This window comes from Myotis myotis, unplaced genomic scaffold, assembly GCF_014108235.1.
Source record: "Myotis myotis isolate mMyoMyo1 unplaced genomic scaffold, mMyoMyo1.p scaffold_m19_p_2, whole genome shotgun sequence".
Classification (NCBI taxonomy): domain Eukaryota; kingdom Metazoa; phylum Chordata; class Mammalia; order Chiroptera; family Vespertilionidae; genus Myotis; species Myotis myotis.
In genome coordinates this window covers 11,339,116-11,363,432 of record NW_023416324.1, presented here as the reverse complement: position 1 = coordinate 11,363,432, position 24,317 = coordinate 11,339,116, and the positions used below count along the sequence as shown (strand labels likewise).

General features: G+C 37.3%; 1 protein-coding gene across 14 annotated transcripts in view; it reads left to right on the top strand.

The window, feature by feature from the left end:
• EIF4G3 (eukaryotic translation initiation factor 4 gamma 3) overlaps positions 1 to 24,317 on the top strand; it is a 293,349-nt gene that overhangs the window by 95,242 nt on the left and 173,790 nt on the right. For all 14 annotated transcript variants that reach the window (XM_036352006.1, XM_036352015.1, XM_036352013.1 and 11 more), the window contains exon 3: positions 6,418 to 6,537. In XM_036352006.1, the coding sequence (XP_036207899.1) occupies positions 6,418 to 6,537 (120 nt within the window). The remainder of the gene's footprint in view (positions 1 to 6,417; positions 6,538 to 24,317) is intronic.

The following is a 24,317-nucleotide window of genomic DNA, read 5'->3' as shown; positions in this document are numbered from 1 at the left end:
CGTGGAATTGCTGGGCCATAAAGTAGTTCTGTTTTTAATTTTTTATGAACCTCCATACTATTTTCTGTAGTAGCTGCACCAATACTTGTTATATGATTTATTGATGATAGCCATTCTGACACATATGAGGTGATATCTTATTGTGGTTTTAATTTGTATTTCCCTAATGATTAGTGATGTTGAGAATCTTTTCATATGTCTATTGGCCATCTGTATATCCTCTTTAGAATAATGTCAGTTTAGGTCCTCTGCCCATTTTAAATCAAATTGCTCTGATTTTTTAATTGGTGTTTATGTTGAATGAGTTTTTTTAAATATATTTTGGATATTAACCCCTTACTGGACATGTCATTGATGCATTTATGTATTTTTTTCCAAATATAGTCAAGTTTTGCCTGTTTTTGATCTTTTTGTTTGAATTATACTATTCTTCTATGTTTTCTTTCTTTTTTTATTTTTTTTTATTTTTTTATTTTTTTTAAAAATATATTTTATTGATTTTTTACAGAGAGGAAGGGAGAGAGATAGAGAGTCAGAAACATCGATGAGAGAGATACATCGATCAGCTGCCTCCTGCACATCCCCCACTGGGGATGTGCCCGCAACCCAGGTACATGCCCTTGACCGGAATCAAACCTGGGACCCTTGAGTCCGCAGGCCGATGCTCTATCCACTGAGCCAAACCGGCTTCGGCTCTTTTTTTAAAAAAATATATTTTATTGATATTTTACAGAGAGGAAGGGAGAGGGATAGAGAGTTACAAGCATCGATGAGAGAGAAACATCGATCAGCTGCCTCCTGCACACCTCCTACTGGGGATGTGCCTGCAACCAAGGTACATGCCCTTGACCAAAATCGAACCTGGGACCTTTCAGTCCGAAGGCCGACGCTCTATCCACTGAGCCAAACCAGTTAGGGCCATGTTTTCTTTCAGTCAGTATTGTTTATGATAGCCATCCAGGTTGTGATGTGTTTTTTTCATTTTTCATTTGATTTCTTGTGTAGGGAAATGTTATCGATCTATTTTCCTGTTAATAAACAATTAGTCATTTCCCTTTCGTGGTTACTAAGAACAATACAACTATGAACATTTTTGTGTTTTTCTCAGATTTATACCTAGATGTGGAAGGGCTGGGTCATAGGGTATGCCTATTTTAAGGTTACTAGCTTAGCCAAATTCTTTTCCAAAGTGGTTTTACCAGTTTACATTTGCCACAGGAAATGAATGAGAATTCTGGAAGTTCCAGTGCAGAAATATAATAATCTATAAAAAAGTTTTATGAGCATATTTTCTTTTGCACTTAAATACAACATGTGCATGCATGCACGCACACACACACACACACACACACACACACACACACACAGAGTACTCCAAGGATAGTTGATTTATTTTGCTTAGGATTAATATTATATAAAAGATAAAAATCAATTTAGTTTTGGAGATGGTTAAGGGGTTGCCATCATAAGATATTTTATACCTGCCTGGTAGGCGTGGCTTGGTGGTTGAGTACTGACCTATGAAAGGTTGAATTCCCAATCTGGTACATGCCGGGGTTGCAGGCTTGATCCCCAGTAGGGGGCGTGCAGGAGGCAGCCAATCCATGATTCTCTTTCATCTTGGATGTTTCTGTCTCTCTCCCTCTTCCTACCTCTCTCTGAAATCAATAAAATAAATTTTAAAAAATATATTTTATACCTCTGCTCCCTGCCTCTGTAATTTAGATGGTAGTAGTATCTTTGAAATAATGATCAAACATGTTTTTTTCTTTATATGAAAACTTATCATTACTTTTGAAGGACATGGATTACAGCAGTATGATCTGAAGTAAAATAACTTAGACAGAGAGGGAAACTTTAGTCAGAGATTAGAAAATTTAGTAATTATTAATTTCAGTATATTCTGAAAGAAGAAATCAAAGTTTTGTGTGACTTTGATTTTTATCCCCTGTAACTTCATTAGCCCTTGTGCCATTTCCTTGGGATAGGATTGTGTTAACTGCTTACATCCTGTATAATTTCTAATTGAAGATGGTGTACCTTTTTCCCTGGCAATGATATTAATCTCTATATTACACTAAAAGAAAATATATTCTGTAATGCAGTGTGACACTTGTAATAGGAGTCTCTTTGAATTAATTAGAACATAATGAAGGTTAGAGATTTATTGTATATAGCAGTTTCTTTCTAGGAAGAATTTTTTAAAGAATAGCATGATTCGAGTTCTCTTATTTTGATACAGATAATTTTCTTTCGCTTGCTTTTATTAGTAGGGATCCCCAAATTTAGTTGTGAGTGACCTACCAGAATATATAATACTAAAGGATTCTTGCAGTTTGGCATAGTTGTTAGCAACAGCATTGGATGTACACCTCTGGGATATTTGCCTGTGAATACTCTTTTTCACTGGTGCTTGCTTTAAGGAAAAGATTTAAAATTTTTTTAACTTGATTTGAGAGAGACAGAGAAACATTGATATGTGTGCCACTTATTTATGTATTCATTGTTTCTTGTATGTACCCTGACCAGGGGCTGAACCCACAACCTTGGCATATGTGGACAATGCTCTAACCAACTGAACTACTTGGCTAGGATCATGCTAATGTAGCAGTAGCGTAGTTCTTTTGGCTTTGGCAAGATGCCTTTTCTCTTTTTCTCAAACATCTGTTTTTATGAGGTGATACAATACTACTCTTAAAAAGTGCACTCGCCGAAACCGGTTTGGCTCAGTGGATAGAGCGTCAGCCTGCGGACTGAAGGGTCCGGGGTTCGATTCCGGCCAAGGGCATGTACCTGGGTTGCAGGCACATCCCCAGTGGGAGGTGTGCAGGAGGCAGCTGATCGATGTTTCTCTCTCATCGATGTTTCTAACTCTCTATCTCTCTCCCTTCCTCTCTGTAAAAAATCAATAAAATATATTAAAAAAAAAATTAAAAAAAAAAAAAGTGCACTCAAGCAATTTTCAGAGAAAAAGGAATGTCTATCTGAAATAATTTCAATTGTTCTTTTGGTCTTTGTCATTATATAGAATCTCTTTACATTTCTGAAGACTGTGTATTTTTTCTTTATTTAAATTCCTGATTATTTTACGTATTTATTTATATTGAAAGTCGTCCACATATATATGTTTTGCCTTTAGTCCAAATTATGTTATTTTATTTTCCTGTTATTTGTTATTTCTTCCTTTCTTGATATCATGTGTGGTGCTGCTGGATATATAAGTTCCTAATTTTTTAGGCAATGTATATTTTTAGGGGTATGTATCCAAAAATGGAATCTGTTTTTTGGTTGCTATTTATCTTCACCAGAGGATATTTTTCCATTGATTTTTAGAGCGAGTGGAAAGGAGAGAGGGAGGGAGGGAGAGAAACATCAATTAGTTGCCTCCCACGTCTGCTTGCAATCCAGGTTTGGTTCCTTGACTGGGAATTGAACCCATGACCTTTTGGTGAGTGGGCCAATGCTCTAACCATAGAGCCACACCGGCCAAGGTGGAATCATTGTTGAGTTAAGGTTTTAAGGCAGTTGTGATGTATGCTCTATAGTTCTGGGAGCATGGTAAACCCATTCACAGTATCTTATTTGTGACCTGTGTTTTTAGATCCCTGTCAATAAGGGGTGAGGTTTTTAAAATTTTACTTTTGTTATTGACATGCATGTAGCAATATATTTATTTTTCAAATATTCATTCATTCATTCATTCATTCACTCATTCTAATCCTCACCTGAGGATATGTTTTATTGGTTTTAGAGAGAGAAGAAGGGAGAGAGAGCTCATCGATGTGAGAAACATTGATTGGTTGCCTTCTGTACGCACCTAGACCGGAGATCAAAACCACAACCTGGGTATGTGCCCTAATCACAATTTGAACCTGCAACCGTTTTGTGCATCAGTCTACATTTTAACCAGCTGAGCCACACTATATTTTAATATCTATTATTCTTAACAAATAGCTTTCTTTTCTTTTACATTTTTCAATACTATCATTTATTGTCCTAGGTAAGTTTAATCTTGTTTTATCAGGATGAGTTTGATTTTATATAGCTTTATACAACTTTATGGCCTTCACTTTATTTTACTTTGCAAATTTTTAAAAATATTAAAAATGTGTATCCATTTTGATGTTTACTTTAGTGGAATGTCAAAATAATTTATTCTTATTTCAAAACATATGGAATAAGAATATAAATTTATAAACCCTTGTTGGGAGAAGTTATTTCTGATTATTAGTTTTTGAAAATAGATGTTTAAATAGCTTCCCAATTTTTATCTTTTGAAAAATTTCTGATGAGGTTTAGAAATGCTATAACATTTTATGGTAAACCTCATGCCCTTATAAAAAAAATTTATTCAAAATTGGAAATGAAGTTTTTCAAGAAAATCGTAGTTATTTAAAAAGCAAGAAAGAAATTAAATTTAATTTGGTTATATTTTGGCATCATTCATGTTTCGTTTATAGTGTAAGTCTTTTTACTGTAGTTAGTTCTTTGTGAGTCCATTTTATTTTAGCATTGGGGTCAGGCAGCTGAGCCTTTAGGTGTTTATGTCTATTTTAGATAGACATAAGGGATTCTAAGGTTAGATTACCAGGGAGTAGATTTTGTTCAGAGCTTTGGACTGATTGAATTCCAGGCAAATCTAATGCCATTTGGAGACCACTTTCTAAGAACTTAGAAGGAGAAAATGTCCCATTGAATGTTATCATTTCTTTGAATTATAAAGTTAGGCAGCTGTATTTCAATAGACAGTAGTTGGTTTTTATTAGAATTCTATGTATTTTAGGCATTAAAAATTTGATCCTAGGAAGAGATCTGTAGTTTCCACTAGATTACAAAAGGCCCACTGAAGTTAAAGAACCCCACTCTATGGAGAATGGATTCTTTAATATTAGATGACTGCGGAATCGCCCTCCACTCATGGAGTGCAGTGCTAGAGTGGTTTAGACGATGATAGAGAGGAGCTGGTTCGGCTTGATTGACTTAGAAAGAGGCCTGAGTGAAGTGGTCTCATATCAATCACAGGCTCATGGGCAGTTTATTGCCAGCAAAAAGTGGGGAAATGTAATTTTGTTTGCATAGAATGCTAGTTATTCTGTTGTACAAGTTTATGGCTATTGAACTATCCTATATAATAAAGAGCTAATATGCTAATTAGACTGAACAGCAGAACAACCATCCCAGATGAAGCTGGGGCTGTGAGGGCTGGCTGAGGCTGCGAGGGGCTGTGAGGGCTGGCCGAGGCACCCGGGGCTGTGAGGGCCAAGCCCCTTGCACAAATTTCATGCATCAGGCCTCTAGTATTAGAAGATAAAAATGAGGAAAAAAATAAAACACCTCTCTATCTCCTTACAACTCTTTTTAATATGACATTTATACTTGTAGTATGTGTATGTATATACAGGGTGTCCCAAAAAATGTATACACACTTAACACCTGAGGGCTGTTTCTTTCTTTTGAGATTTAATCCATTGGAATTAATAATTACTCAAAGTATATATACTATGGGACACCCTATATGTATGTGTATATATGTAAACATACATATATAGAAAGTCATACATACAGAAGCACATACACATGTACATTTACTTTTTAAAATTTATTGATTTTAGAGGTAGAGGAAGATAGAGAGTAAGAGAGAGAAAAACATTGATATTTTGCTCCACTTATGCATTCATTGGTTGATTATTGTAATTGCCCTGTCCGGGGACTGAACCTATAACCCTCGCACATTGGGATGACTCTCCAACCACCTCACCTACTTGGGTAGGGCTATACATGTTCTTTTTAAAAATAAAATTGAGATTATACTCTATAAGTAGCTTTTCCTTTTTTGGGTTCAGGATTATTGAAGTGTAATTTACATGAAGTGAAATTCACTTTTTTTAGTTTACCATTATGTGAGTTTTGACAAACACATAGAGACATGTAATTCCCACTATAATCAAGATATAGAAGTTGTATCACTCCCCCAAATTTCTTTGTCTTTTTGTAGTTATCCTCATCCCCTTGCAATCCTTTATCTCTTTTGTAAATCCTTTTACAAAATGTAATCATTGTACATTATGCAGTTTCAAGTCTGGCTTCTATTATTTAATATATTTTTTCCTTTTAGGGTTTTGGTTTTAGATGATGCGCAAGAACCTTCTATCAAATTGATGGAAATACTCATGTTTATAATTTTTCTAAGAATTTCAGTGCTTCAGTATTGAAAATTTAAGCCTTTTGTCAGTTTGGCACTTTAGTATAAATTGTGAGGCAGAAAATTCAATTTTTAAAAGTTTGCCAGTTTAGTTATGTTTATTAAGATTAAGATTATGTTTATTAAGATTAATGTTTATTAAGATCATGTTTATTAAGATTTAGTTATGTTTAGTAATACTCTTACTAATAAAATAAATATTGATTTCTTCACAGGTAGCAAGACAGCCAGGACCCCCGACCCCTTCCCCTTATGCAGCACATGAAATAAACAAGGGGCATCCAAATCTTGCGGCAACGCCCCCGGGACATGCATCGTCCCCTGGCCTCTCTCAAGTAAGAAAAACTATATTTTAAAAATAATAAATTGCCATGTAAAATCATTTCTGTTTTTCTAAAGCAAATTCTAAGCAATAATATACATTACTTAAAAGGTAATTTCTATCTTGTCTTTTGTATTTAATAGTGGCTACTAACAATTTTATACATTGCATTTATGGAGGCATTCAAAGTGAACAGTGATTTTTAGATTTTATTGTTTTAGAAATTAGAATGTATTCTGAAATTTGTTAAAAACCACAAAACACTGGTTTCCTTTTCAGTGTGTAATCTGTAGTCTCCACTCTTCTCTCTTTCTTGGTGGAATGTTGGTGGTTATCTTCTAGTTTTGTAAAAAGTGGTGTATCTTTCCTTCTTGAGTAACTTTGGAGGGCTCTTTTGTTTGTTTTGGTTTTTTATTTTGTAAATAGATTATTGAAATTTTGTTAATCTTAAAATTTTGTTAAACTGTTAAAAAATAATGAACTCCTTAATGTATTTCCAGTTAAAAGGCACAGCAGACATTAAAACACTGTTTTAAAAAGATAACACTATGGGTTCCCTGTTTTTGAAGCTATTTCCCAAGATATTGTTTTCCTTGCACCAACCCACCATCACATGCTTATTTGGGCTTCCTTGTGCTTAAGAGCTGGCCAGAGTTATAAAGTCTCGTACTGGAAGGAATGTGTAGAAAGTCAAGCCAAAAACCTTGACCCATGTTATTTGACATTGTTATTTATGCTTAAGAACTCCTTTTAGTAATGAAAATTAATTTTATAACATTATCTTCAATTTTGGCTTCCATATTTTAGGCCTTGTAAAGCTTGACTAATAAGAGATAAGCAATTACTTCTTAAAAATAATGCTGAAAATTAGTGATTATAAGTTATAGACTGGGACTGATTAATGCTAGTTTAGACTACAGAATGTTTGAAGAAGCAATGTGCAGCTTGCCAAACCATTTTTGAAATAGCCCTATTAAGAAATATATAAAATAATTCCGACTTAGTACTATGCTTAAACTCAGTCTAAATCATGCCTATTTAATTTTGAATTTTAAAAGTAAAACATGTCAAAATGAACTCTTGTTTAAAATGAGGTTCTTATAAGTACCACGCACTAACCGATTGCGCCACTGGAGCTCCTAAAATGAGGTTCTTTTGTTGGTCTTCATGTCACTGAAGAGAACCACCTACACTGTTAATAAGGTATATTGGCCTAACTCTATTCAAGAGAGAAAAACTATGTACTGCTTTAAATAGGGAAAGCTAATATGCAAAGTGTCCCCTCAGGAGTTCGATCACTTGCTATGATGTGTGCTGACCACCAGGGGGCAGTGCAGAATGAAGGAAGACCCCAGCCGGCAGCCAGAAGGCCCCAATCTGCCCTGATCACTGACCAGCCCTAGGGACCTTACCCGTGCACGAATTTTGTGCACCAGGCCTCTAGTTTATTATAAAGGATCTTTAAATATAACAGGGTATTGGTGTAATGAAGGGTCAGCCAATATAAAAAGAGAACTCTAAAGAAAACAGTCATAATTCATTTCTTGAGCATCTCCTATCTTGAACAATTTGGTTCTCGACCAAGTTGTTCACAGAAAAAAATGTCTCTGTTGTTGAACCAAACTTCATAGTTTTCCAAAATGGCAACCCTTTCAAGCTGATACCTCAGCATGACAAAAAGCATCTCTCTGGCAAAGGGAGAATGCTTTTGTTGCTGGGGAAATCAATAATTAGCACAATTTTAAAACATAAAGAGGCCATCAAGAGTGCTAATGTTGCTAAGGGTGTGAAAGAAACAATGATCATAGGCAATTGAAGAGAGGGAAAAACTGTTGATTTGGATAAAGAAAAAGCAATTAATCAGTGACAGACATATAGGAGGCAGTGATCTATGAACCAGCAAAGATGCCACATGCTGACATCCCCATATCTAGTGCTAATAGTGTTTCCTTTAAGGCCAGTAGTGGGTGGTTCGATACATTTAAGAAAAGGAGTGTTTATTTACAGATTAAACAGTATATTAGACATGTACTGTATATAAGAAAGGTCAAAATAGGGAATCATTGGGGGGGTCTGGAATGGATTAATTCAACTTATATGATATTAATGGGGAAAAATGATTTGATTTTTGAACAGATCACTTCTCAAACAGCCTGCCAGAACAAATTAAGTTCAAGAACCGAGATTCCACTGTATTAACAACAGCAAATATAAGGATCAGCTGCCTGTTCTGGGGCTGATGGAATAGCTATGGAAGAGTCTTCTCCATGGCTGATAGTGGAGAGTACACAGCTGTGGCTCACCTAATACAGTGGGGCCTTGACTTACGAATGTCCCGACTAACGAGTTTTTTGAGATACCAGCTCTCTCGGCCGATTTTTTGCATTGAGTTGACAGAGTAATTTGAGTTAACAATCTCCTTAACGAGCTCGGTCTTGGAATGAATTAAACTCATAAGTCAAGGCCCCACTGTAGTAGAAATTCACTATAGCACCATTCCAGTGGAACATGCTAGAAATCCTTCCTGTGGAACTTACTGGAAATTTGCCCTATGGAATGTTGGGCAAGGCTGGCTTCTTTATTTTTTTTATTTTTATTTTTTAAATATATTTTACTGATTTTTTACAGAAAGGAAGGGAGAGGGATAGAGAGCTAGAAACATCGATGAGAGAGAAACATTGACCAGCTGCCTCCTGCCCACCCCCCACTGGGGATGTGCCCGCAACCAAGGCACATGCCCTTGACCGGAATCAAACCCAGGACCCTTCAGTCCCCAGGCCGATGCTCTATCCACTGAGCCAAACCGGTCAGGGCGAGGCCGGCTTCTTTAGTATCAGTGTCCTTTGGCAAAGGCCTGTTGCAGTGCACAGTGACTGAGGTTCCTTACTGCATCTGTTTGGCACAGACACTTCAGATTACCCTCTGATCTGTTGGATCATAGGTGCCTTGTGATAAACAGCTTGCATTGCAACCTAAACTTGATCCATAGCCTTCTTTTGTTCAGGTCCTCACTCAAAGGTGGAAACCACCCAGGTGACTCTGTAGATGAGTCAAGGTGTAGCACACTTAAATGTGGTGTACTGTAGACCTTACTGGATAGGGCAATACTATTTTAGAGTTCGATCTAGTGGGAATTCTTATTAGTGATCAGTTTCCCTTTTGTAAATAACAGGATTGTATGAGATGAGATCTGAAGTTCCTTCAAGATCTCCATGAGTTTTAGAAACGACTTTAGATTTAAAACTAGGCAAACTTTGCGCTCTTTTTCATTTTGTATCTTTAAAAAAAAATAGCAGAAGTTTGTTATTTGAATTATCTTAAATCACTTAAATTAAGCAAGACAAAAGTATTTCCTACTTATTGCTCAATTGTTGGCACTTTTCTATTTTTTCTTGGTGTCACTGTCAAGACTCCTAAGCTGTGTTCACAGTAATCAGTGAGAAGACATGCTCAGAATAAAGCCAAAGTGGAGTGATACATGTTTTCTGCCTACTGTTCCTGGAGATTTCATTTAGTTCTTCTTTTTTCTTAGAGATTAACTTAGTTGTGTTATTTAGTGGGCTGAGATGGTAATGATCCATGGGTTAGATTCTTTATTGTCTGTGGAAATGCCAAGAAAAGGACTTCTTCACTGAGGAACAGTGATTGATTATGCTATTTATTTTAACACTACAATTTTTATACTTTTTGTGTGATTTAAAAACATTTTTTGTCTTTCCTAAAGAAAATAAATTCTGATTTTGACAACTCTTGACAATCAGCCTTGTTAATCAGGATAAAGTAGAGGAAGTTTTGAAAGTTTTTTTTCACATTTCACTTTTGAAGTTGATGAGTATTTACTTTCCTTCACAAAAGAAAGCAGAGTACAGTTGATAATTTTTATACTCTCCTTCTCCCCATGGAGCACACTATCTCAGGTGGCTATCTCAGGTAGTCTGTGAGTTGAGTGGTGTTTGGAAGCTGCAGTCATGGCACATGAGGATTTGATGTTGGCTCATAAACCTGCAGAATTGACTGCATTGTGTTGGCACTGTTGGAGCTAAATCTTACTCACTTTTGTTTTGTTTTATATTTTTAGTTGATCGTATGCCTATTTACTTAAAAATGTATACCTTGTTGAAAATTTCTTCAACAAATATTGCCATTAAATATTTTACAAATTAATATGCTGTTACAAATGTCATTAGTATGAAAGTAATTTACAAAGGCGTAAAAAATATTCAGATCATTTATGTCTGTGGTTTTACCTGATATATGCTAAACAGTCCTGGTAAGCTCTTTTCTCTAACTATTGAGACTTATTTTAATGTAGTCATATATTTGATTAGAGAATTTGAGCTCTTTTGTGATTGTTTTGTTTTTATTAACAAAAACAGTTGCAACCATGTTTATAAAGTAAGACTTCACCAAATGTTTCCTCTTAGGTGAATTTCATGTTTTTGTTTTTGTTTTTTTTACTTACCATGAAATATTCCTAAAGTAATTTTTATATGCTTGTTTGATTATGCTTTTCTTTGTGTTACATGTAGCTAGAAAAAAAATCACAGTGAATTTTTTTCAAAATTTCTGGGGTCAGATTACTGCAAGAGTAATAGTTAAGTACAATTATTGTTCAGACTTTCCTCACAATATACCCCAAGTTGTAGATTCCATTTGGCAAATCTTACAAACTAGAACCCATATTTGGAAATACCTAAGTATAAAGAGTGAAAGTTTTCAAAATCAATCTGTATTATTCAGCACTGTTTTAGAAAGCCAAAGAATTTTGTAAAAACCAATCATTAAGAACTGATTGTGATTTCACATATGCTTCTTTTGTTGTCTCTGATATAGGCTCATTTTTGTTGTTGATGTTCATTTTCATTTGAATTGTGTGTGTGTGTGTGTGTGTGTGTGTGTGTGTGTGTTAGGGTTAGGATTTGTTAACATTTTTAAAAATTTTTATTGATTTCAAAGAGGAAGGGAGAGGAAGAGAGAGCTAGAAACATCAATGATGAGAGGGAACCATTGATTGGCTGCCTCTTGCAGGTTGGACCAAGCCCACAACCCAGGCATGTGCCCTTGACTGGGATCAAACCTGGGACCCTATCCACTGAGCCAAACTGGCTAGGTCGGGATTTGTTACATTTAAGGAGTTGTTTATTTCCTGTGGACATACCCTGGAGGCTCTTCTTTTTTTTAATATGTATATTTTATTGATTTTTTACAGAGAGGAAGGGAGGGTGATAGAGAGTTAGAAACATCGATGAGAGAGAAACATCAATCAGCTGCCTCCTGCACACCCCCTACTGGGGATGTGCCCGCAACCAAGGTGCATGCCCTTGACTAGAATCGAACCTGGAACCCTTCAGTCCGCAGGCCAACGCTCTATCCACTGAGCCAAACCCGTCAGACCTGGAGGCTCTTCTTGATTTCTCTGGCTACTACCATCACTTGTTATAATTGATAGTGCAAAACCTCTCTTAGAGTTTCCCTTGCAAGTTTATATCTCTTTGGAATTTCACCCTTCACTACTTTCCCATAGGTCTAGAAGAGAAACTCATTTTGGGGCCACCAGTCTATTTTTTTATTTGCTGTAACATGCAAATATTTTAGATTTTTATGGTTCTAAAAATTGCAACTTCAATTCAGTTACAGAAATTAGCATGTGCCATGACATTTTGGGATGGTAAATCAAACAGGTAAGTTTTAAGGAGAATCAGGGAATGGAGCAGTTCAACTGTTCAAAGTGCTTGTCATATTTCCCACAAAAATGTGTAGTCTATCTGTCTTAATCTGCTTGGGCTGCTGTAACAAAATACCATAGACTGGTTGGCTTAAACAACACACATTTATTTTTTTTTCTGGATGATGGGAAATCCAAGATGAAGGTGCCAGCTGATTTAATTCCTGGCAAGGGCCTTCTTGGTTTTAGAAGTTCACCTTCTTGCTGTGTCCTCACATGGTGGAGATAGACAGACAAACAAGCTCTCTGCTGTGTTTTATAAAGGCACTAACCCCACCATGAGGGCCCCACTCCCATGGTGTAATCTAATCCCAGTTGTCTGCCAAAGGCCCTGTGTCCAAATACCATCACATAGGGCAGTGGTTCTCAACCTTCCTAATGCCGCAACCCTTTAATATAGTTCCTCATGTTGTGGTGACCCCCAATTTCATTGTTACAAATTGAACATAATTAAAGCATAGTGATTAATCACAAAAACAATATGTAATTATATATGTGTTTTCCGATGGTCTTAGGCGACTCCTGTGAAAGGGTCATTTGACCCCCAAAGAGGTCGCGACCCACAGGTTGAGAACCGCTGACATAGGGAATTGGGGCTTCAACATGTGATTTTTTTGGGGGAGTGGGGGTGGTAGTGGGAGGGAGCACATCTCATTCCATAGTACCATTTATGTGATTCAGAAAGTTGTTGGGAAAGTGGGCAAGTAGGACTATGGAAGAAAGGTCACTAGAGGAGATAAGTACCGTAGACATGCAGAATATTGTTCTGTATTAATCGGATGGAGGGGTATGGGGCATATGGGCTTATTCATATGTGCTTATATTGGGTGGGGTTGGGGTTGTTCAACTTGCAGGGATGTGGGAGAAGGGAGAGGGCAAGCTTAATGCAGGACTGTTTGTTTTATTAGGGGTCAGATGAGAAAGTTTACTTGGGCCCTAGCTGGCATGGCTCAGTGGATAGAGCGTCGGCCTCCGGACTGAAGGATCACAGGTTCGATTCCATTCAAGGGCATATGCCTGGATTGTGGGCTAGATCCAAAGTAGGGGGCGCGTGGAGCTCCCGTGGTGCAATCGGTTAGCATGCAGTACTTATACAAAGTAGGGGGCATGCAGGAGGCAGCCGATCAATGATTCTCTCTCATCATTGATGTTTCTGTCTCTCTCTCTCCCTCTCCCTTCCTCTCTGAAATTAATTAAAATATATTTTAAAAAAAAGAAAGTTTACTTGGAAGTATTTTGCTAAATACAAAGTATAATATACAAAAACTAACATCTTTATAGAACTAAGAATTGTGAATTTCAGTGACTCAACACTCAATGAAAAGCAGACTATACAGACATCATGAAGCTTTGTGGTGATAGTAAATTCTGTCAATGGATAGTGAAGGAGAGGTTAAGTTAGATTTAAAGCAAGTAGAATCACTTAACTGTAAACAATGAATATTGTAGATTGATACATAGAATGACTGATATGAAAATAAAATGTTACACTTAACCAAGTAAGCAATCTTTTTTCCTCAATGGCATATATTTACTTACTGTTCCTTTTTCTCAGATATCCAGTCAAACTGATAACTAGGTAACAAGAAGAGCTATATCTATAATAATAAAAGTGTAATATGCTATTTAGACCAGACGTCCTTCCAGATGAAGCCGAGGCTGTGAGGGGAGCCTGGGTCCCGGGTGCCTGCTGGCGGCCTGAGGGAAGCCCGGGTCCCTGGTGTCAGAGGGAAGCCGGTGCCAGCAGCAGGGCCAAGGAAGGCCCACTCTTGTGCGAAATTCGTGCATCGGGCCTCTAGTCTGATTATAAAGTCTCCATCCATTGACAGACCCTTTTTTTTCCCTCTGTGAGAAATGATGAACACACAAGCTATCTGAATTCTCTCTCTCAAATGATGGCTTTTCTGTCTGCCTTATTTTATTCCATAGCTACCTAAGTCGGTGTTACGTAGAAGAAGTAAATTATGTTGCCAATATTTTATTAACCTTTCATAGGCAAAATAAATCTTCTTTTTAATTACCTGTCAATGATACTCCATTTTCAGGTACTACACTATATTATTCAGGACTGTATTACTACTCTTGATCTCCATTAAAATTACATCTTCTTTTACGGTTTAATTCTAAAATTTTGACTTTTCTGTTTAGTACAGTTGATTGCATGGCAACCTAATTAGTTTAGCAGTATAGCTGTTAAAGCTTTGCAAGGAAAAAAGGAACAATACTAAGTATTTCAAGTAGAGGGGATTAACTACATAAACTTGTTATACTAACTGATTGATTATCAAGGGGATGCTAAGGTAGGAAGCAGGTAGGGAATAAAAGAGAAATGAGGTGTTGCCAGAATCTACTTGCTAGGAGGAAGGGTCCTTTTAGGACTCTTGCTCAGACTTCTGAGAAGTAAATTATTTCAGGTTGGTCCTTGAACGTCAGAAACTCAAGTGAGAGAACCAAGTGAGGGTGAGGCTGGCATTTTGAATATCAAGTATGCATGCATGCCTCTTTTCTGCTGGCGTCTCTGAAAGGCTTTGAGAGGCTGGGGAATGTGAATGAAAATAATGTCTGGAACCATACTGATAGGTGAGAGCACCCTCCTACGGCTTACAGGATGGGTCAGAGTTGAAAGGCATTAGCTAAGTAACTGGCACAAACAATGGTAAAAGGATGTAGAATTTTCTTACAAATAAAGAATAAGATAGGCCTAATGGACCCCAATGATTTTAACAACAGCCAGAAAAGGGAATAATAAAAAGTAAATATGATAAAATAATAGGGCTGTGGAATATGTTGGTAAGTGTAATAACAATGAAGTTAAATTTCCCTATTAATTATGACTCAAATTTGTCAAAAACTAAAATCTAGCCCTGGCCTGTTTGTTCAGTGGTTAAAGCGCCACCTTGAGGCTTGAAGGGTCGTGGGTTCAATTCTGGTCAAGGGCACATACCTTGGTTGCAGGCTCGATCCCAGCCCCAGATGGGGCATGTGTGGGAGGCAACCAATCAATGTGTCTGTCACATTTATATTTCTCCCTCTCTGTCTCTCTTCTCTTTCACTCTAAAATTCAGTGAATCCTGGCCGGTGTTGCTCAGTGGTTGGGTGTTGACCTGTGAACCAGGAGGTCACGGTTTAACTCCCAGTGGTCAGGGCATATGCCTGGGTTGTGAGTTAGAACCCCAGTGTGGGATGTGTATGAGGCAGCCCAATCAGTATTCTCTCTCATTGATGTTTCTATCTCTCACTCTCTCCTTTCACCTCTGAAATCAATAAAAACATTTAAAAAATCAATGGAAAAAATATCCTCTGGTGAGGATTAACAACAACAACAAAAAGACCCTAAAATCTAGATATATGCATTTAGACATAACACAGGAAGATTGAAAACAAGAGCATGGAAATGTTAACAGAAAAAATGCTAATAAAAAGAAAGCAGGTATAAGCAATTTTTAGTAGTCAACATAGAATTCAAGGTAAAAACATATACGGGAGAGCAGTAATTTCTACAATATAAAGATTTAATTTTTGGAAAATGTAACATAAACTCTTACTTAATAATTGGTTTAGAAGATACTGTATATGTAGCAAATGTAAAAGAAATTGAAATTGACAAATTGATAACTAGTGTGGGAGTCTGAATTTCAGAGAAATAGATCAGTAAGTAATCATATAGACCAGTGTTGGGAAACTGTGACCCAACGGCCAAATCTGGTCCCTCTTCTGGTTTTGGTAAATAAAATTTTACTGGAATACAGCCATATTAATTTACTTATGAATTTTGCTTTTGTTCTACAACCAAAGAGTTGAATAGTTGCTAGAGATTGGAAAACCTAAAATATTATCTCAACATTTATAGAACAAAATATTGCCAACCCCTGACATAGATCAGCAAACTATCAGGACCAAGTATTTTGGTTTTTGTGGGCCAGATTATCCTTTGCATATTCTTCATTATTTAACTCTTTTAATATGTAAAATCCTTTCTTAGCTGGCCTTATAAGCACACCTGCCAAGGGCCATCGTTTGCCCAACCCCCTGATACAGATAAAGGACAACAATAGTAAACTTGTTTTATATGAATATATAAAGTAGCACAAGCTTATGTATATGAAAAAAGAATTTTTCCCTGGCTTGCATGGCTCAGTGTTTAGAGGCAAGCATGTTGAACTCACAGCCAGTGGGCCGCATGCCCAGCAGCTGCGAGTTCAACATGCTTTTGGGTCATGGGTTCAATTTCTGGTCAAGGGCACGTGCCAAGGTTGTAAGTCTGATCCCTGCCCACGATTGGCCCATGGTGATGTGGGAGGCAGCCAACTGATGTGTCTGTCTGTCTGTCTGTCTCTCTTCTCCCCCCTTCCACTATCTCTAGAATCAATGGAAAAAATATCCTCAATAAAAAAAGGGAATTTTGTACATATTCAACAACAAAAAAATTGAGATTAATAATTTGAAAATCATAATTATCATACTTTAAATATATAGAGAGAACTTGTTATTGATTCAACAAAGATAAAAGATTTAAAAGGCTATGGGTAATTTAAAATAATTAAAACTTTGTTTTAGTAATTTTCTCATTTAACTAAGTGGGCCCTTTTTTGAAATACACAGGGAGCACTTATAAAACTTGATCATATGTTAGACTACAGAGAAGAATGTTAAATTCTTATATTTTCTGAATATACATCTACAGAATTAGAAGTTAACAAAATAAAATTGAAATTGTTTATGCTGAAACTTTATAGAATATAATTACTGTTTTTAAAAGCTAATCAAGCTTATAATTTATTTTATTGAACACTAGAGCCCCAGTGCACAAAATTTGTGCACAGATAGGGTCCCTAGAAGCTGCAGGCTGCTGGGTGGGACCTTCCTTTGCACCTACCTTGGCCTGACGCTGCCCGCTCACCTCCTCCACCATACTGCCACTGCCCCACTCTTGTCAGGGCCCATCGGGGCTGGCAGTGTGTCCACTGCCAGCGCTGCATCACCAATGCCTGCCATGTTCCGCGCCACCCGTTGGTGGTCAGTGCACGTCTAACTCCCTGTTGGTCGAATTCCCACCCATGGGGAAAATTTGCATATTAGCCTTTTATTATATAGGATAATTTTCATTATCTTAAACAATGTATGAATAAAAATAAGAATACTAAAACCTGTTTATTTGGAAACTTAAAAAACTTTTGACCTAAAGATAAAATCAAAGTAGAAAATGCTATCTTTAGAAATTAATGACAAATAGCATTTTGTATCATTATTGGCCAATTTGTGTCTTCAACAGAATGCTACTTTTGATAATAGCAAACTTGATGGTGTCAGAAAATGCATATGCGTGCATGTGTGTGTAAAACATTTGTATGTCACTGATTAGTGTGTTGAGCATCACTTTTTATGTGCTTATTGGCCATTTGTGTGTTCAAGTTCTTTGCCCACTTTTTAATTGGATTAATTTAGTTACTAAGTTAAGAGTTCTTTATATATTGCATAATGACTTTTCACTCTGTTGATATTTTCATTTGTACAAAAGTTTTTAATTTTGGATGAAGTCTTATTTATCTGTTTTTTCTCTCGTTGCCTACGCCTTTGCTGTCATATCTAAGAAACCATTGCCAAATCAGCAGTTACTTCATTATACCAAATGCAGCATGAACTAACTATTGTGTTACTTCTCCACTTTTAAAATTTGAAACACATGGAAATTTTATCCTTTTAGAAAACAGTAGCAGGTTTAGAGAAAAAACCTCTTGGGTTACCAAGAGGACAGTCCATATTGATTGGAGCGATAGAAATATGTGATCAACGCCTGCCAATAACAACCCCAGCTGAGTGAGATAAATCACTGAAAGTCCACCTACCATCTTCAAAAAGACACTGAGAAATTCCAAAGACTGTTAAGGGTTCATATCAGGAGTATATCAAGGTGCACATTGGGAGTTAGAGAAGTTGGATACTGAAGTGATGTCTCAGGAGCAGCTGATTTATTTACATAAATATTTGGCAACATTTAAGAAGGGAAGGGTGTAGCAAAAGGAATGGAGGTTGGCAACAGGCAAAACAAGTAAGTATCAAGGACCTAGAAGGTATCACTGTTTGGTTTTGAGAGTGATTATCTTTTAACTTCAGTAGCTCTGAAATTAGGAAGTATAAAACCAAAAGAAGGGAAAACACTATTGAGGTTTGTGTTAGAAAACGGGATTGTATTACTTTGTGCAACTTGTAGAAAAGATGAAAGCAATAAAAAAGCTGGATGCATACAAAAGACATCCTTCACCAAATCTTTGTGTTCTGCTTTGTTTTATTTCCTTCAAAAGTCTTAAGGAATACAGATTTCTGGAAGAAGAGCAATTTTTAGAAGGTCTTTGAAAAAGCCAATCTCATACTATTGCTATAACATGCAATGTTGTTAAGCTAGTGCAATAACATGCTCTAAAAGTAGATCTAATGCTGTAAGAATCAGAATGACATACTCATAAAAAATAACAGCTCTTGAGCAGGTAAGGGACTGGTGGGAGAATCTGACTGTGGAAACATTTAGAAATAATATTTTAAATATTTTTTTTTGTTGATTTCAGAGAGAAATAGAGAGGGAGCGAGAAATGGAAACATCAATGATGAGAGAGAATCATTGATTGTCTGCCTCCTGCACACACTGGGGATCGAGTCCAAAACCCGGCCTGTGCCCTGCCGGGGAATTGAACTGTGACCTCTTGGTTCATAGGTCGATGCTCAGCCACTGAGCCACACCAGCGGGCTATAATTGACCCTTCTGATACAAGCTTAGTAAGAGCGTGTTGGTTGCAGGTGTCTTTGGCTTTAATACAATTGAAATGTTCCTGGATTTAAAGTCACAGTACAGTGATTTTCAAATTCTTTAAAATGGCTTTCAGCCCCCCATGTAATTAGTACAGTACCTGAACCATAAGTAAATTCTTAAATCTTCCATGGATAAAATAGCTCTACGTGAATATTTCCAAGTGTATTACTTTGGGTCTGTTTGTACAGTGCTTTATTTGACTAAAACAGAGTTTTTCTGACTGGTATTGTTAATTTTTTTGGTACAATTTAGTAAAAGTTTATTTTACAGATACAAGCTTAACTAAAAAAAGAGCCAAATACTCTATTGTTGCATTTTCAGAGAGCTTGTTCTGAGGAAGACTTATTTTGAGGAAAGATCTGGGAATCTTTTCTTAGTGTTCAAACTCTTTCTGTTGTCATGAATTAAACAATTAAGATTGAATTTCTAAGCCAGAAAAGTCTTTTGTCAGGATACCATGGCAGAGATTTACATTATCTAAAAACAGTTTGGTGCTATTTTGAATATAGAACTTAATACCTTTACTGCACCTGGTCTAATTTTCTGTTCTGAATATTCTCAGGATATAATCCACAAATAAGCTTTTACATAGAGTTATGGTGGTTAGGTAAGAAGAAATGCTGTCCTTGAGTAATTAATTGTACATGTTAAGGTATTTTAAAAAATGTAATATGAGAGAGAAAGGTTCATCATTTTTTGTACGAAGTATTTCAGTTAACAGTATGATGTGCAATCAGTTTACTTGTCAAATTTGTCTCATTCTAGAATTCTGTTTATTATGGTAAATATTTCTAGAGTTTGGATTAATAGAAAGAGTGGAGTGACAAGTACAGCTATTGAGATGGGTGATGAATGATATTAAAATACACTTTAATTTATGTAGAGTGATGCTCTTTAAGTATCTGTTTTTGAGGTAACAGAGAGTAAGAGTAATTGGATGGTCCTAATGCAAATAAAATATGTATTATGACTTATAATGTATGGTTGAATTGCCTAAAACATTCATCTAAAAATGTCCAAAAGCCACAAGTAAAAGCAGTATTTGTGTTAGATAACATTTAAAATATAACCCTTTTAATTTTCTAGCAGTCGGATCTCTGGTGTTGAAAAAAATTCTATTCAAAATGAATAAGCTCTCTACTGGAGTACTTCTTGAAGAAACTTCAATTACAGCCCAACAATTGAACCATGATAGAGTCCCAGAAAGATTTTTCTCTTTATTGATCTTACTTAAAAAAAGAGATTGATAATACAGTCTTCCCATATTTTTTCTGAGGCAAAGAGCTCTATGCTTATATCCAAACTATAAACCATGGAAAAGAATTCATTGCTATAGTACTATGTTATAGAAAGTAAAATTGTTTTTTAAAAAACTAGAGATTTGGTTGTGAATCCAAGTTTTACCACTTATGAATTATGAAGTTTGGGATAAATTAAACCTTCCTCCAAGTTAAACCTTGCCATTTATTAAATGGAAATAACAATACCTACATCGTAGGGTGGTTAGTGTGAGGATCCAATCAAATAACAGATGTAAAGGCCCTGGCAGGTGCTGTGAATGTTCAATAAATGTTTGTTGGACTTCCTGTGTTATAATAGCTTTGGAGTACTTCACATTTTTTAAAGCTGAGAATTAATTTTAGGGAATGAATTCCTTATCTACTCTGACATTACTTTTTTTTTTTTAAGATTTTTATTGATTTCAGAAAGGAGGAGAGAGGGAGAGGGAGATAGAAACATCAATGATGAGAGAGAATCATTGATCGGTTGCCTCCTGCACATTCCATACTGGGGATCGAGCCCGCAACATGGGCATGTGCCCTGATCAGGAATCGAACCGTGACCTCCTGGTTCATAGGTCAGCGCTCAACCACTGAGCCATGCCAGTTGGGCGACATTACTTTTTTCTTTTCTTTTTTTTTTTTATTGTTAACACTGGCATTACATTTCATTATTAGGTTTCTGAGAAGTTTTCTAAACTCTTTAATAACAGATTATAACTGTATTCAGCAATACTGAAAAGCAGACCTTGCTACATAGGCATTTATTTCATTAAACATTATTGCCTAACATGTCTGATTTATTTCCCCTGTAAAATTGTTTTTTTAAATAAAAACTCATACCTTAGGCAAAACAGATAAATAAAGTGTTTTAGAAATCCCAGGATAACCACTAATAAAGCCATGGTAATGACCTGATGTTTATCTAGAGACACAGTGATGTTCATCTTGAACTTTTCCAAAAGTTATTCAGCACTGGGAGCTGTTAAGCAATAATTCTAGTACATGAAAAGGCAAGATTCAGTCTAGTAGGTACGTCTGTTATTTGCTTCTTTGATAAACAAGCAGTCCTCACTGTGTTGTTTTATATTTGGAAAAAATCCAAGTCTTAAAACAGGTCATTAGTTTCTAGTTTATGTATACTGCCTTTTATTTTGTGAGGTATATTATGTCCTCTCCCTGGTTCTTTTCCACCATATTCTCACTTCTCTTTTTGCCATTTGTTCATTGCTCTGTAGAATCCAGGGCAAAAGAAATTAAAAGTGGCATCTGATCCATTGGTGTTACTTTTTGTTAATAACCCTTTTAATAGAAATCAAGATGAAAAAATTTGAAAACCATACCTGAAATGATAAGTTGGCATTTCTGCAAAGTTTATTTATTTTTGCCCTGTCTTATTGTAAATCAGTATCATAGCTTTGCTGGATAAAGTAATCTTGGTTGTAGGTTCTTGGTACTCATCACTTTGAATATTTCTTGCCACCCTCTTCTGGCCTGCAAAGTTTCTGTTAAGAAATCAGCTGACAGTCGTATGGGTATTCCCTTGTAGGTAACTGAGTTTCTTTCTCTTGCTGCTTTTAAGATTCTCTCTTTGTCTTTTGCTCTTGGCATTTTAATTATGATGTGTCTTGGTGTGGTCCTCTTTGGATTCCTTTTGTTTGGGGTTCTCTGCGCTTCTTGGACTTGTAAGTGTATTTCTTTCACCAGGTAGGGGAAGTTTTCTGTCATTATTTCTTCAAATAGGTTTTCAATATCTTGCTCTCTCTCGTCTTCTGGCACCCCTATAATTCTGATGTTGGTACGCTTGAAGCTGTCCCAGAGGCTCCTTACACTATCTTCGTATTTTCGGATTCTTTTTTCATTTTGTGCTGGGGTCCAACCCCAGCGGGTCCAGGGGTTCCCAAAGGCGTAGACGGAGTCGGCAAAGAAGGAAGGACACGGAGACAGTGTTCAGTAGATCAGCAGCCTAGCCAGATCTTCAGTCAGGATCTCCAGCCAAGTTCTAGTCTGGATCTCCAGAGAGGTTCTGCTTCGGATCTCCAGCGAAGTTCTGGTTAGGATCTCCAGCCAGGTTCTGTGTCCAGTTGTCTTGCTAGGTTCTCCAGCCAGGTTCTCCAGGTTCTCCAGCCAGGTTCTGTAGCCATGTTCCCTCGCTAGGTTTTCCAGCCAGGTTCTGTCCAGGTTCTCCAGCCAGTTTCAGTCACCAGGTTCTAGTCAGGTTCAGTCCAGGATCTTTTGCCATGTTCTCTCGCGAGGTTCTTTCTCTAGGTTCTGTTGCCAGTTTCTGTCCAGGATCTTTTGCCATGTTCTCTCCAGCGAAGTTCTTCTGTCTCTAGGTTCTGTGTAGGTTCTGTCTTCTTGGTTCTGTCTTCTAAGTTCTGTGTTGTTACATCTGTATTTATACCAGTTGATTCCAATCCTATCAATCTCTATTCCAAAGGTTAGGGCGTTTCTTATCTCCATTCCAGGGAGTAAAGATTATGTAGCTTAAGCATGATTGTTCGTAGTTAAAGTGATTAATTACCCGCCTGGCACTTAGTTAAGAGGTTTTATTCCCTCCCTAACTTCAGGGGAAAATCCCTACCTGGGGAAACACCCTTTCTCAGAGACCTTGGTTAAAACACATAGTGCCAAGAAGGTGAGCAAACATATTAAGAACAGTATGCCATATATGCCAGGTCCCTTGAAACAGCAAGCATGGACCGGCTCCCGGCAATTTTGCTTTTCCGGTTGGGTGTTTTTTACTTCTTCGCATTTCAAATCTTTGACTTGATTCTTGCGCTCCTCTGGTCTGCTGTTGGGAGTCTGTATAGTATTCTTTATTTCAGTTAGTGTATGCTTAATTTCTAGTTGGTTCTTTATCATAACATCAAGGGTCTCATTAGATTTCTTGTAGATCTCATTAAGTTTATCGGTGGCTTCTAGACAGTTCTTGAGAGACCTTAAAAGTGTGGTTCTGAACTCTATATTTTCCATTGACAATTTTGTCCTGTTTCTTTGTCTCCACATTTTTTATGCTTTCTTGGTGCACCCCCTAGTGGTCTTTATTCACAGTCTTGTTGTAGTTAAGCCTTGATTGTTGTAGTTAATACTGGGGAGATTTGACCTCCAGGCCAACTGGCTGTGAGAGTCAGCTGTGTCTGCAGTGGGAGAACTTTTGTCCTCTAGGGAGGTGCTAATCTAGCGCTTGCCTGAGGCTATCTGGCAAATGGCTCTGTGAAGGGCTTGGGCAGGCGGGTCGCAGGGGATCAACAGTGTGGGCGGAAGGAGCAGTTATGGCTGCTCTCAGTCCCGCCCCCAGGTGCTCTGCCTCTCAGAGTCCCAGCAACCGCTGCAAACCTCGGAGAGAATGCTGCCCTCACGTTCCGACCGATGCCAGACAGTCCCGCTTCTCCCGTTTGAGTCTGGGTCCCTAGAGACTTGCCCAGAACTGGAGCTCAGGGCCTGAGCCTCCCTCCCGATTGAAAACGACAACTGCGCCCTCAGCCACCAGCCCGCTCCGTGTGCACCTCCTCACCTTTGTATTTTCCGCACTGCGCCTCCTCTGAGTCTCGGTATGCTGTTCTCGTTCCTTCTAGTTGAAGAATTTCCCCTCAGCCAGCTTTCCTATGGTTCTGGGTGATGTCCGTTCCGTCTTTTAGTTGTATTTTTTTTTTTTAATATATTTTATTGATTCTTTACAGAGAGGAAGGGAGAGAGATAGATAGTCAGAAACATTGATGAGAGAGAAACATCGATCAGCTGCCTCCTGCACATCTCCCACTGGGGATATGCCCGCAACCAAGGTACATGCCCTTGACCGGAATCGAACCTGGGACCTTTCAGTCCGCAGGCCGACGCTCTATCCACTGAGCCAAACTGGTCCTGGCTAGTTGTATTTTTTGAAGTGGTTGTGCGAGGCAGCATTCTCCGGTGTTTACCTATGCCGCCATCTTGGACATATTTTTAAATTATTAGATGAGTGATGTCATCAGGGATGAGCA